General features: G+C 36.0%; 1 protein-coding gene across 4 annotated transcripts in view; it reads left to right on the top strand.

Annotated features, from left to right (window-relative positions):
• LOC136711964 (kalirin) overlaps positions 1–14,780 on the top strand; it is a 169,884-nt gene that overhangs the window by 62,911 nt on the left and 92,193 nt on the right. For all 4 annotated transcript variants that reach the window (XM_066688573.1, XM_066688572.1, XM_066688571.1 and 1 more), the window contains exons 4-9: positions 2,645–2,837; positions 3,837–4,349; positions 7,863–7,985; positions 8,578–8,769; positions 9,002–9,133; positions 10,290–10,520. In XM_066688573.1, the coding sequence (XP_066544670.1) occupies positions 2,645–2,837; positions 3,837–4,349; positions 7,863–7,985; positions 8,578–8,769; positions 9,002–9,133; positions 10,290–10,520 (1,384 nt within the window). The remainder of the gene's footprint in view (positions 1–2,644; positions 2,838–3,836; positions 4,350–7,862; positions 7,986–8,577; positions 8,770–9,001; positions 9,134–10,289; positions 10,521–14,780) is intronic.

Below are 14,780 nucleotides of genomic sequence, written 5' to 3'. Positions count from 1 at the left end.
TACTGTGTAACTTTTTCTAAAATTATATCACTGCTCAAGTAATATACATTACAAAAGAGTCAATGTATGACATTGGTATTCATGGCAGTCTTTCTCTGTTTTGAATTTAATAAATATTTACTGTATTGTAATTCATTAATGATATGCCAGCATCAATTGAGGGAATTGTTTATGCATTTGTATTTGTTGAAGTTATGGGGCCTTTAATTATAATTTATTTCATTAAATTCTTATTCTGATACTGTCTTTCCTTGTTTGTGGCGTCATTCAGATTTGCAAACCTTAATGTAACATGTTTTAAACTAAGTTAAATATATCTATTTTTGTGCCCTCTGTGATATATTTTGACCTTTACAAAGAGGGCCTTCAGGGTATGTACTAGTTGTGATGCGTTTCAAGTGTCGAAGATCTTTGTATGCTGGTGCTTAATCCATTGAGGAGGAATGGCAGTGCTCAGTGCTGCTCAGTCAAGCATTGATCAATTTTGGCACAGTGCCTATGGAGTCAACTTCAAAGCTCTCTGTAATGTACAACAATGGTTTGTTAATTAGAGTTTAAACAGCCAGATATTTTAGGGCAAAATGATGCAAGTAGACAGCAGATAGTTCCTAGTCCTGACCTTCCTTCATCAACATATGTTCAGTGCTGAAAATAGGAAGGATCTTTTCATGTGGTGAAGGAGTTGTGTCATATCTTTGTGCTAACCCTCTTGAAATTAAAGTGTACTGACTCAAGAAAGCATTTGCATTGGAATAGATTTGCATGTGTTTAGAGAGCTAAATTTTAGATTGATCTCAGTTGCAGCTTGCTACGATTTTGAGCTTTCATCATTTCTAAGCACTTAAAGTTTGAAGATCTAGTGAAAGAAGAGAAATACTTAGTTAATATACTAAAATATGTAGAACAAAGTGCATTTGAACAATTTGTAAATTACTGCATTTTTGCTTGTATTACTGCCTGGTTTGTAATATTGTCCTGTAAATTGGACTAATATAATTGAATGAGTAGTTTAAGTATGCTTTATTGGAAACATAGCTGAATCTGTAACCACTGTAACCATTGCCAACTGGATATCATAATTTAAAAATGTATTCTGGTTTTCTTTATCCTTCTAGCTAAAATGCAGTTTACTAAGCTGATAATTAATGTGTCTCTGTTGCTACATATTCCAGCTTCCATCTGTGTTTTCAAAGATACTCCCTTTATTGTAACACAAACAGTAGCCAAAGGTGATTAACAGTATTTAAATCGATAGTTATAGTGTAAGTGAATTTTCAAACGCACCAGTGCGACAGCTCTCTGGGGACCAGTCAACAATGGACGAGTCTATATTCATAGATTTATATTAATACAATTTTCTTAGGTTTTTCGATTCAATTGCTCCTGTGCACAGACATAACATGAATTGTTGTATATATATATATATATATATATATATATATATATATCATACACAAGGGCATTGGGATGTTTCAGAGCCTTTTGATATATTTAAAAGTTGTCTATGAAGCAGTACATTAGGCAGTCAACTGTATTATACTGCTCACTGGTTTTGTTTGTAAAAATCAATAAGAGGACTGTGAACCATGCCATCACGTCAGCAGCTAACCAAGGCTGTGACACTGCAGGGGGGTTATCTATAATCTAGATAATTATTTTTAGTATGGTAATAGTTAATCAATGTAATGTTTTAAAAAAACAAATGAGAGCTTTTCACCTATTAGGGATAACTCTTGCCTTTCACAAAAAGTTTTTGCGAAATGACGTGTAACTTGCTTTGCTTCATGGCCTACATTTATGCATTTTGCTTTGGAATTAGATACTTATTAGACAAGTGGAACATTTTTCAGAACTATTGTTACTTCACAAGCAGCTCATCGTATCTGTAGTATCAAAGCAAAACAATAACAAAAAACCAAAAACCAAAAGCTATGTCCTGGAGCATCTGAGATTATCTTTTTCAACGAGCCCTTTCACTGCTGTAATATTTGTTTGCTCAAATGCATCCCTTTTGTTGTTGCTGCCAAGTGACCCATAAATAATTGAAGATGGAGGAAATTAAAGGGATAATAAGGTTGCTTTTGTTGTACGAATAACTACACGCTTGTGTGAAAATAAGTGACATTGTGATCTATGGATTTGTAGCCTTAAAGCAAAAAGCGATTAGTATCATATTAATTCCAGTAGGTTTACAATGGTTCAGAGGGCACAGAGTTAAGTGATTTTAAGCTAATATATAAAGGACAGAATTTTAATATCATCTGAGCCTTAAAACTTGTGAGAAAAAAGGGTTGCACTATATTTTGTATATGTATGTAAAAGCTTTCAGAGAACCAATATGTTTGGTGCATTATTAATAAAGATTAATTAATTAAATTAATTAATAAAGAATTAATAATATTTCTGCTGTTCTTGGGTTCGACTAGCAGAAAAATAAATTATTCTAATCTATTTATTTTAATTTAGTTTATGCCTTTATGGGAAGCAAGAGCAGATTCAGTATAAATCGGCTAAAGGCTCTTCAACTCCAAATCATCTATAACCTTTTCTCTTTTTTTTTTCCTTCCCCCCCGTTACATGCTTTAAGGGTTTATTTGATGTCATCAGAATGTCAAGTTAATATTTGTGTTTTTCCACTTCACAGCGAAGATGTCTGCAAACGCGGTTTCACTGTAATAATTGATATGCGAGGTTCCAAGTGGGACTTGATCAAACCCCTCCTGAAAACCCTGCAAGAAGCTTTCCCTGCTGAGATCTGTGTTGCACTTATTATCAAACCGGACAATTTTTGGCAGAAACAGAAAACAAACTTTGGAAGTTCAAAGTTTACATTTGAGGTGAGAACTTCAAATAAATGTATCCACTGTGACCGTGTTGCCTGTTATACATGTCTAAAGTATTAATGTAAATACCACAGTAACAATAGGTTAAGATGTAAGTGTCAAATAAAGATTTATCTTTACACAGTGTTGGTTAAACTTTAATTACATTTTCATACATGAGTTCTGTTGAGACCTTTAGAAACAGAGACAATACAAACTGCACAACCATTTCAATAGTGCATGGTTGAATGGCAAAACCAAAGCTTTTAGTAAAGCCTGATATTTATTCTATCAGATAGATTCCCAAAAGCTTAACCAAGGTTAGTGATGTAATCTTTTAGGTAAAATGACATGCTTTGTTGAAGATGTGTACACAATCTGCAGGAGGGACATTACACATAAGTAAATATTTAAAAAATGTGAACAACCAGGGCGCACATTAGGTTTTGTCCTGTGGCAGGTTTTTGATGACTGACTGAGTACTGAAATATTTACAGCTTATCAATGTTTTACTTTTAGTTTTTTTAATGTTTATTTTTGTATAAAAAATTGTTGGCTGTATTTAAGATTTATATTTGCTGCTGCAAACATTTGCTGCCCAAAACTACATTTAAAACCTGCAGAAATGTTTTACACCATGATTGATGCTGTCTCTTTTGTACTCTACACTGCACTGAAATTGATTCACTCTACAAAGGTAGCTTAAAGTAAATGGCTTCAAATGTAGTAAATCAACCATGATGATTGTGCAGCCCTTCACAATACTCACAAGAAGGTTCAACACCGAACCTGACTTCCACATACAAAAAAATGTAAAAATGATCACGTCAAAGAATTTAATACAATAATATGAGACACATTTTTATTTCATATCAGCAGAACATGACATAATTAGTTATGATTCTATGGTACATAAAAATAAAACATAATTCCAATTTTCAAATACATTTTACCCCACAACTATGCCCATACAGATAATTCATTAAAAAATGGTTTCTGTCCTTGTTTTTGCAGACCAGTATGGTATCAGTTGAAGGCCTTACCAAGCTAGTTGACCCATCTCAGTTAACCGACGACTTTGACGGATCTCTGGAGTACAATCACGATGAATGGATTGAGCTTCGTGTTTCCTTGGAGGAGTTCATCAGCAGTGCTGTGCACTTGTTATCCCGTCTGGAAGACCTGCAGGAGATGCTGGCCAAGAAGGAATTTCCCGTGGACGTGGAGGGATCGAGGAGACTGATCGACGAACACACCCAGCTGAAGAAGAAAGTGATAAAGGCCCCGGTGGAGGAGCTGGACCGAGAGGGGCAGAGGCTGCTGCAGTGCATTCGCTGTAGCGACGGCTTTTCGGGGAGAAACTGCATCCCTGGCAGTGCAGACTTCCAGAGTGTTGTGCCAAAGATTGCCAGTCTTCTAGACAAACTGCACTCCACCAGACAGCACTTACACCAGATGTGGCACGTCAGGAAACTGAAGTTAGATCAATGCTTTCAGCTCCGACTCTTTGAGCAAGACGCAGAAAAGGTAAATCTTTATTCTCAGGTTTTCATTGTGCTCGTGTATAAAGGACTTTTTCTGTTCAAACTTCACTGTTCAATACAGTTTAGCACAGTAGTAATAAAACACAGTTGTTGTTCCAAAACCGGCAGTAACTGATAACATCTACTTCTTGCTTTCCAAGACCAGTTTTAGATGTAAAAAAATGCCCTGTGTAAGATTTAGAAATGCACAATCTGCTGGGATATAAATACTGCAATGTCTTCTGGGTAGCACATAGTGAAGTCATTGGGAAACAACAGGGTGATGAAGTATGTCCACATGAGATGTACGAATATTGAATTGATGGCAAATTAAAACATATCAATAAGATCCATGAAATTAATGAAAAGTAATGGCCAGATTGTTTTTAGTAGTCTTATTGTGGTTGTTGTTCTCAAAAGCATGCTGTATACATTCAGTGGAACAATTGTGTATTAGTATCAATATACCAGCTGTGCATTTGCTTCTTGTTTAGGTGAATGTGCATATAACTTTGAATTGGGAAATGCTATTATGCTATTCTATACCCACTTGTAGATGATTATATATTTATTTTTCACATGATTGTAAAAAAGGAGCTTTAACATTTCAGCATATGGAAACATTTTAAGAGTGTATAGGGGTAATAAAGAGAAAACTCAGCCACTTACAGAATGTAACTTTCCATTAGGCCACATGCATCTGTATACTTGTGGTAGTTTTCAAGGAAATCATAGTTAAAGAAGGATTATCTTTCATCTTTTGAAACACTTTTTTTGGTGCTGTTAGTGTGCTATCCAGATGTAAAAATGTCCACATGGTAGAATCCATTTATTTTTCTTTTCTGAGTGCCAGAAAAGAAAATGAAGTAGGAAAAAATACAACCGCATACCTTAGGGTATAAAATAATGGGCCAACCTATATCCCTGTACACTACTGCACTTATTTCAGAAAACCCAGAAGTATTTGAACATTTGAATCGGTATGTTTATCTATTCAACCAAAGACGTCCAGCTGTAGAACGAAAATCATTTTGAAATATTAAGATGAAGATATTTCAGAAGACCATGTAATGATGATAAGTTATAACGATCAATCAAGTCTATCATAATCATATTTATATACCACCTTTCAAAGTGATACATTTAATTGATACTTTGAAGTGATACATTCAATTAAATACAGTGGTTTGAATGAAAAAATTGCCAGAGGAAGAGGTTACTGATAATACAGTTAAGTAAACCTGTATTTGTATTATGTAATAGAAGTGACGTTACTGAGTTACCTTCAATGATCATTTTTTGTCTTTGTATTTCACACAATGATGAACTAGTAGGACAATAGCTCCCAAATTATACATTGAAGACCTAATTAGGATAAATGCAGTTACTTCCCTGATTAGTGTCTGCCCCCATGGTGCCTGTTCTTAGGACGAGCAAAGTTAGATATTAATTTCCCCAGTGTGGCCCCGCTGATTTAGGACCGACTTCTGTTTGTTTCCGATAATGCTAAGTTGCTATTTTTTTTCTTTTCAGTATGACATGTTTCCTTTATAGTGCATATGGTACAGCATCCTTTCCAACATAAAAGCATTTTAAATACACATACTAAATCATGCATAATGTGTTTTTAGTCTGCTTTGATTTTGAAAAGAGGCTCTGTTGTGCATGGACTTTATAGACCGACACTCCTTCCTTCACTAGATTCAGTTGCCCATTCTTTTAATAGTAAAGACAAACATTAATCTCATTCTAAATGAACCCATGTACAGTATCGGATAGTTTTGAATGAATTCTTGTTCCTATCTCAAAATTGTACCAGATTAAACTCAAAACACTATTTATTTTTCTTTTTTGTAGACGACAACGCTGATAATAGATTACATTTAAATGCAATATAAGAAGTATATGTATTCCAAAATAGAATGCAAGGTATATTTTTTACTTAAGCAATTGATTTTAGAAAAGGTGGCCTATATACAGAGAGAGAAAAAATAAAGCATGTTTTTACAGCTTTCAGAGATTTTCAGTGACGAAAGCAGAAAACAATTAAAGATTTAGGAGAACCCAAAGCCAAATGATTTTCTGAGATCAATATAATCCCTGTTGAAAAGGAGACATATCAGAGTGTTTCCTCCTTTTCATTTAGACGAGAAATCTGTTCACGGCAGGATTGATTTTTTGGGGAGTTTCTAAATGTGACAGCTTTTGCGGATGTGATAATCAGTATAAATACGTAATTGCGTAGCACATTATACACTTACTTAAGCGATGATGTTAGCTTAGGCATTGTCACAAATGTCACAGTCTATTTGATTTAGTTTAAATGTAGTATAATACAGCCCGGATTATGAAAAAAGACGCACAGTATCTTCTGAGAAGTGAATTATAAATAGGACAGGGGCGTTTTTAGATCTTCCCGGATTTTAGGCTGACATGTTGATGAATGACCAGCCCATTATAAAATTCACATTTCATTTGTGATTGGGAATAAAACGTAGATATGTACAGCTATTGACAGAATAGGAGATACTATTGTCCTCCTTGGACCACATGGCATTACATCAGTGTGGCTAATGGTGTTAGAATGGATTACTCAGGGAAAACCCATTGCCAATGGAGACATGAAGGAAGATAGCAGCACTGATTTGCTGCGATTATGAGAGTATAAAGTCTTAAGTATTCCTTCATTGGCGTTGATGGAGCGGATACAGTTTGTTTTCCTCAAGAATCTACCCAATGTGCCTTAATTGGTGCAATTAGAGTTGCAACCTGCACTTAGTAATGGCGGTGCCTTTGCTTTACTAACACTTGCAATTTTAATGTAGATTGTGACTCTTTTATTGCTGTTATTTTTCTTTTTAAGTGAAAGAAAACGAAAGACATTCAGAGATGTATGCTGCATGTTTCTGTGTTAAGGCACTATAAATTAAAAACACAAACATGTTTTTGTGCATTATACAGTGATTTGTGCTATCGATGCACATTACAGGTTACACTTCCCAGATATTTAATATTGCAAAAGTACTGACATTACTATTTTATGTCTCTATCTATCTATTGCTTGCTCTCTCTCTCTCTCTCTCTCTCTCTCTCTCTCTCTCTCTCTCTGAAGTATTCACCACTCTTGGACTTTTTCACAATTTGTTGTGTTGCAGGCTGAAATTTAGATGCATTTAAATGGGATTGTTTTGCCTTTTCTTAAACAGAACTTTTTTATTTGTATTTAATGTATCCATTCATTTTGTTTATGGTGTATAATGTGTTCTGTGTCTTTGAGATTAAAGTGTGGAGTTTAGACTGCTGCATTGGTAAGGTCCCCACATTTTTAAACTATGAATGTGCTCACATTCTGGTAAATACGACAGAATGTAAACAGAACAATTAGAGACAAGGCCTCACTCAGTGTAAATATTTGTAATTTTGAAGTCAGTAAAATAGCACAGCAATTTGTGTCATCGAACAGCTTTCATACATTGTGAAACTCAGGTTCTTTGTGTTTACGAACTTCTTAATTTAGATGTTTGACTGGATCAGTCACAACAAGGAGCTGTTCCTGCAAAGCCACACAGAGATCGGGGTCAGTTACCAACATGCGGTGGATTTACAGACACAGCACAATCACTTTGCTATGAACTCTATGGTAAATTTTATTTGTTTGTCTTCTTAAATGTTTTTTTCATAAGGATAACTGGAAAAGTACTCATGATTTTAAAAGCATTGCCTCATCGGTTCCTGGAGATTTGTATTGATTGTTTGAGTGAATAATTCACTGTTAGTCACTCAAAAGCTCTCATGTGGAAGTAAATGTCTTGAAAGCAATAACAACAACAAGGCATTAATGAAGACCATTGTTCTACCATCCAAATGAAAGCTCTAGAGGCATCAGTGATACTACCTGGCAAACTTTATATGAAACATCTATTACATATTCAAAATGTATCAAGTGGGTACGTGTGATGTTAATAATATGTATGTGAAAGAAAAATATTGAATGAGAAGAGCAAATAGTCTTAGAATTAACAACCAGATAGCAACCCACACAATACAAGTGTTGTCCAGTGGGAGTATCAGTGAAGATGTACCTATGATTGGGATTTTTTGTTATGCCAACATGCAAAATCTCAGCACATGCAATAGGCATTTTTAAATAAGGTGTGCAGCAGTTTCATTTCCCAGTGCTGTTTCCTATCCGAGTGCCTTTATGTGTTATATGCCTGCTTCCTCCTTCTTAGAATGCATATGTCAACATCAATCGGATCATGTCTGTGGCATCCAGACTGTCAGAAGCTGGCCACTACGCCTCCCAGCAAATCAAGCAGATCTCCGCTCAGCTAGACCAGGAGTGGAAGAGCTTCGCGGCCGCCCTGGATGAGCGCAGCACCATCCTAGCAATGTCTGCCGTGTTCCATCAGAAGTCCGAACAGGTTAGAGTTACGTTTTAGTCGCTTTAACTCGTTGGTGCAGAGGGAGACAAATGCCTACAATAATGTGGTTTAGAAAAAGAATCAAGGAAAGTATGTTCCAATAAACAAATAAACTGAATACTCCATTCTAAACACCATTTATCTTTCCATTAAAGAGTGCTGATCCTCACTTACTTCCCAGCAGCCATACAGGAACAACAGTGAATGTGTTGATTTTTTGGACTGATTCCAGTTTCTGTCGGGTGTGGACGCCTGGTGTAAGATGTGCAGTGAAGGAGGCCTGCCATCTGAAATGCAAGACCTGGAGCTGGCCATTCACCACCACCAGTCACTGTATGAACAGGTCACTCAGGCTTATGCAGAGGTAAACCATACTGCATCTTCTGAGGTTATGTGTGAAACGAGAAAAAGAAAATGGAAAGGGTTTGAATTGTTTAACTATTTTACCCATTTTCATGTTTTTGAGTGGTTACATGTGCCAGATAGCTACAGAAAAGCTTTTCTTACAGGAGTTATTTTGTTTTATAGGATCCCAGCCCACCATCCCCCATGATAGTTATACACTGACATATGTGGATTTCTGGCAAAATAGTTAAAATTCAAACATATTTACAATTTGAAGTGTTAATTGTCTTAGGTGTCACCTCACCTTATAGTAACAGTCTAACCTGTGATTAACATTAGTCTGGGAATTCAATACATATTTATTTCATAGTATTTTTTTGTTCAGTTAGAATGCTACAGCAATTGCTATGCTTGTGGCATAATAATAATAATAATAATAATAATAATAATAATAATAATAATAATAATAACCAATTGATAATTTCCACACATTGAATATATAATGTATCTTTAGCTCAAAATTAAATAGTTTTATTTATTTCATACTCAGCAAGAACGCAATATTGGAACATTGTTTAAAGACACTGCTTTAATTATTATAACCTGTGAGAAATACCACTGTAATATCCTCTACTGTATTTGCACTGTGACATTTTGTATGCTGTTTAGTGCCTACATTATTTATAATACTTTACAGTGTAGATACACACGCCTGGCCCATTCATGTTTGGTGTCATTTTTTGGAGTGTTCTTTTAAACAGTTAAATTACTGAGCCCTGTTTTTTTTCTTTCCTTTATTTTATTTTCATCAGTAAATACCTCCTATGCTCCAGCGCTCCTATACAGAAAAAAGAGACGAGAAGGTTAGCAGTGTTTGTGTTGTGCCACAGATAAGAACGTATTGATATATAATTTGAAACAAACGTATTTAAACTGTAGGCTGAATTCACTTAATATATGAAGTTCAAAACTGGAAAACATATATACAACTGGAAAAAATCAGTTGGTTGTTTATAATTAAGTATTCCATGATCAATATCAAAAACGTGTCTTTCTTGCAATATTTATTTTAAAAAACAATAGTTGATTTGGCGCCTTTCTCGGAATGTGTGACTGCAAATAAAATGTAGGACAGGCGACTAACCACCCGGCTCTGTTTCTGAACCCGACTGTAGGTGAGCCAGGATGGGAAAGCACTGTTGGATGTTCTTCAGCGGCCGTTAAGTCCCGGGAATTCGGAGTCGCTCACGGCGTCAGCCAATTATTCCAAAGCTGTACATTGTGTCTTAGATGTAGTACATGAGGTACTGCACCATCAGCGACGGCTGGAGAGCATCTGGCAGCACCGCAAGGTTCGCCTGCATCAGCGACTTCAGCTCTGTGTCTTCCAGCAGGATGTCCAACAGGTAAAAACCTCGGAGCGGTACAGGTATTAGTCAAGGTGATGGAAAAAGAGTCTTGTGCTTCCTGCCCCGATTCTTGTTGCAGTGATTAAAGTGTACGAACTTGAAGTTGGGAGGCTTGAACCAGGGATGGCAGTAGATGGTATTGCGTCACGATTAGAAGGTTGAATGTTGATGTAAATATGATGGATATTTATTTATGGTTTGCCAGAAAATAGCAATGCAATTATATTTTTTTCTGCTCTGTTACACCTGTTCGGTGTAAACAATGAAATAAATTTAATCAAAGTGCTATGTCACTTATTTATTTCCTACTTCTTATAAGTGCTGCAAGCAATCACAGGTTTGGTGATCAAATCAAGAGTCCAGGCTAGCGTTAGAGACCCCAGTAAATGTAGACTTCCATTAAGGTTAAGATTGCATGTCTACTGACTAACACTTAATTGAATTGGGTGTATATTTGTTTGGGCCTAGCTTGAAATGTTTGTGTTGCTGTATTGTGTAATGAGTCCGTTGCATTGATCTATTCCCTCTTCCGTAGAATGCATACATCTCTTGTGTTTAGATCACTTTTGCAGGAAAATTATGTTTGGTGGTCAAATTAGGGTTACAGGTTCCACATTAGTGTTATTGTTTAGGTGTCACAATATTCTTTAGATGTCTAATTAATTGGTATTTTTGAGACATGCTGCAAACTTCTTAGAAATCTACATATTGAAGTGAATTTAATGTTGTTAAGGTTAAATTTGTTCAAACATAACCATTGTTGAATTTAACTAGTATAACTATTTAATTGTCAGTTACATGTTTGGGTAATTAAATATCTACCATAATAAATATTCATCTCCTGGTTTGTATTGAATTTTAGCCTCAAGGATTTTGACATACCCTTCACCAAAAGTTGCTATGAATCAGATAATGTGTGGAGGTTACACTGCAAGTTGTGGTTTAAGTGTGATTCATGGACTCTGTTTAAAATATATTTTCTTAAAGCTTTTTCCTTTTTTTCTTTATTTGTTGACTTTGGAAGGCCATCATTCTGTGAAACCATTTGTGGGTATCACTATATTAAAAACAATACATAAGGATTAACCATGGCATATTGCCTTCTCATATCTGAGTTTCTCCTTCATCTTACAGAGCAGCTATTCAAAATATAAAGATATTAGGCCTGAAATTAAAAAGAAACAGGTAGATATTTCCAAAGAAGTTACAAATATTTACATCTCTACTGAGAGAATATTTTCCAGAATGCAATGCATCTAGAAGTCTATTATTTCTGCTTTGAGTTTTTGGCAGGAAGCCAGAGTTAATATCCCTCACATTAGTGCCATAGTTAAATATAGGCCGGATCTTAGTCAGAAGACAAGTGGTTTTATCAGCAATGTGCTTCAGCACTTAGGCTGGGTAAGTTTCACCCAAAGACTTGGCAACTGTGGACGCCAAGATAACCTTTGAGATCTCCTCACTTACAAAGATAATACTGCCCAACACGAAACAGTAACAACATGGCCTTTATGTTAAACCTTACCTTAGCTTATACATATTTATACTTTCAAATATTCATATTTGTCTTTGATATGTTTCCTGTAATGTTGTGGCGAGCACAGTGTGAGGGCTGTTGGCTACAGGAATGAGACAGGTACAGGTGTGAACCAGAAAGAGTCTAGGAAGTAAATGTTCTCATTGTCATTCAACAGAAATGGCAGCCTTACCAATCCAGTCACCATAGAGCTGCAGTAGCAGAGCCAGAGCCACCCATTCATCATCTTTACATAGTTACCTTAAAATGACAGCTCGCTTTAGTTTAATGAAACCACAAGCTTACACCGAGGAACCCTAAATGGCTTGCAGATGTATTTGTGCTGTAGCTGCTGTAGCACAAACAGAATTACTCTCTGAAAGACTAATCCACATCCTAACTGCCCTGAAACTAGTACCAGCAGTGCATGGGGACTGGGGGATAAGCATACACCCACTCCTGCCACTCAGACCTCAATGCAATACACTCACTTTGTGTACAGCTGTCTCTTTTATGGTGTGAGTATAGACACTAGACGTTAAGTTTTAAAATATATATAAAAAGATCAATTGTCTGCTTTGAAGTTTCAACCATCAGAATGAAAAATTGTGCTATTGATCACTGAATTTTCTCTGCCCACTATAATGCGTTATTTATATAGACACATTGAGCTTTCCCTGCAATTAATACCAATTACAGGCATGGCAATACAGCTTGCTCTTTATGAACAAGTCTTAGTGATAAAGGGAATTCGTTATTTGTTTATGTTTGCTTTTTCAAAATACTTTATAGAAAATTATATCGTATTTGTTAAAAAAGAGAAAAGAGTATGGATTGCAGTTTAACGGTATAAACAGGACTGTTGTCGTTTTTTGGCTTTCACAATCATATCAGATCTAACAATTCAAACTGAGACTTCAATTTTACCTCAGTCTGTAGCCTGACCGCTTTGATATTCTGCATAAATGGCAAGATTTAACAAAACAAAAACAAAGCAAAAAAAGATCTGGCAGCATTGTCTTGGGAATGGTTTCTCTCTCTAAGTATACTGACATGATGAATTCCATGAGCATAACATGACGCAAAAAAAAGTGTATTTTCCCTTAGTGAAATAGCAGTAATAAAATACGAGTGACATTGGAAAGAGTTGGATACAAAACCATAATTTATCTGGACAAACGAGGCTTCACACCACTTGCTTACTCAAGATGTGAATAGACATTTTGTGATCAAGGCCTACCATCATCTCTGTAAGGAATCAATCACGATGGTCAAAGAAGGGTCAGTCTGTCTTACAGAGGAGTTTTGACTGAAACAGCACTTTTCTGTTTCCCCTCTCCTCAGTGCCGTACCTAATTATGTGCCGTTGTATAAATCGTCATTACTTATTGTATCTTCGCTAAATGAAGTTCTGTTGGATGAAGAGAGTGCACAATAAGAGAGGATATTGGACTGCTGCCCGGTACATTAGGAAAGTAAATTCATTCCTGGAATGTATACATCTTTTCTTAAAGGGAAGAAAATGAATCCATGGTTAGAAATGAAGACTGCTTTAGTACTTTCACCTTAATAATACGTCTGTTCTCAGCATAGGCCTTGAATCAATGTGCTAAAAGCCAGAGTGTGTGAACATTCAACAGTAATGAATGCAATGCCAGAGATACTTGTACCTGTCTCTGATTTCACTGGATATAGCGATCCTTTGAAAGGGAATGATACTATGGCTTTTTTTATTTAGAGGACACAAATTACATATTGTTGCAAAGAGATAAGGAGCAATAAGAGGCTCAGTGTTTCTCTTGTGGGACAATTGTCTCTGACAATTTTTCTCCCCCTGTATGTGTTTATCTGAGAGGGTTGGCCTTTGCAGCAGATTTGTTTTTGGGAGGGTTAAACATTTTCAAACGTGCTCAAATTAATATCATTGGCAACTCAGCATGAACTACGCGCCTCTTTCAGAAACTTTCTTAATGAGTTTTCAACTGTACATCGGCAGCCTGCCTGCGATCCCTTGTTATTTTTTAATTAACAAACAGGACTCATTAAGCACTTTGGACTATGATTGGTTTTTTTTCAATGTCGTAATGAAAACAATGTTTTGCTTTTAGTCTCTCTGATTTCCTCTCAACAAAGAAAGCTAATTACGGTATAATAAAACTGTGTGATCGCAGGCGTGTTGAAAAGTGGCAAAACCCGGCAGCATCAATCAAATAGTTGTGGATAAATGGAAATGAAAGAAAATAAACCGTTCCCTAAATATCTCCTTCTGTGAGCTGTGTATCGTTTTCTCTGTGTGTTCCAGTGGTCTGTAGATATTTGTTATTTTCAGATGGTAGGGACTTCTTGATGTCTGTGGCTGAAAACGTCATATGATCATATGAAGATGGTATTCTGTAGTTACCACGGACACTTTCCAGTTTTATCGAATGATGCAGGGATGTTAGCCAGCTTTCTGGATTAGCAAATGTTAGCCTTTGTTGTAGGCTCCTTGGCAAGCCAGAGTTGATGAGTGATTGAAGCTCTTCCATTTCAATTGGCCAGTTGTCAATGCCCCGCACAAATGACAGTTCTGGTGCGAATAAAACGAAGCACAAATCTCTTTCATTTTAAATCTCCTGAGTCTTTAAGGGTTTTCCAGAGAAAATAGATTCTTCATATTCACTGTGTGGGATGTTAATTTAGACCAACTGTTAAAGGACATCTATAAGACGTGTTAAATGTAGGAAGGGTTTGAAAAGCAG

This window comes from Amia ocellicauda, chromosome 16, assembly GCF_036373705.1.
Source record: "Amia ocellicauda isolate fAmiCal2 chromosome 16, fAmiCal2.hap1, whole genome shotgun sequence".
Classification (NCBI taxonomy): domain Eukaryota; kingdom Metazoa; phylum Chordata; class Actinopteri; order Amiiformes; family Amiidae; genus Amia; species Amia ocellicauda.
The sequence above is the reverse complement of the archived record's forward strand: the minus strand, read 5'-3'. Positions and strand labels throughout refer to the sequence as shown.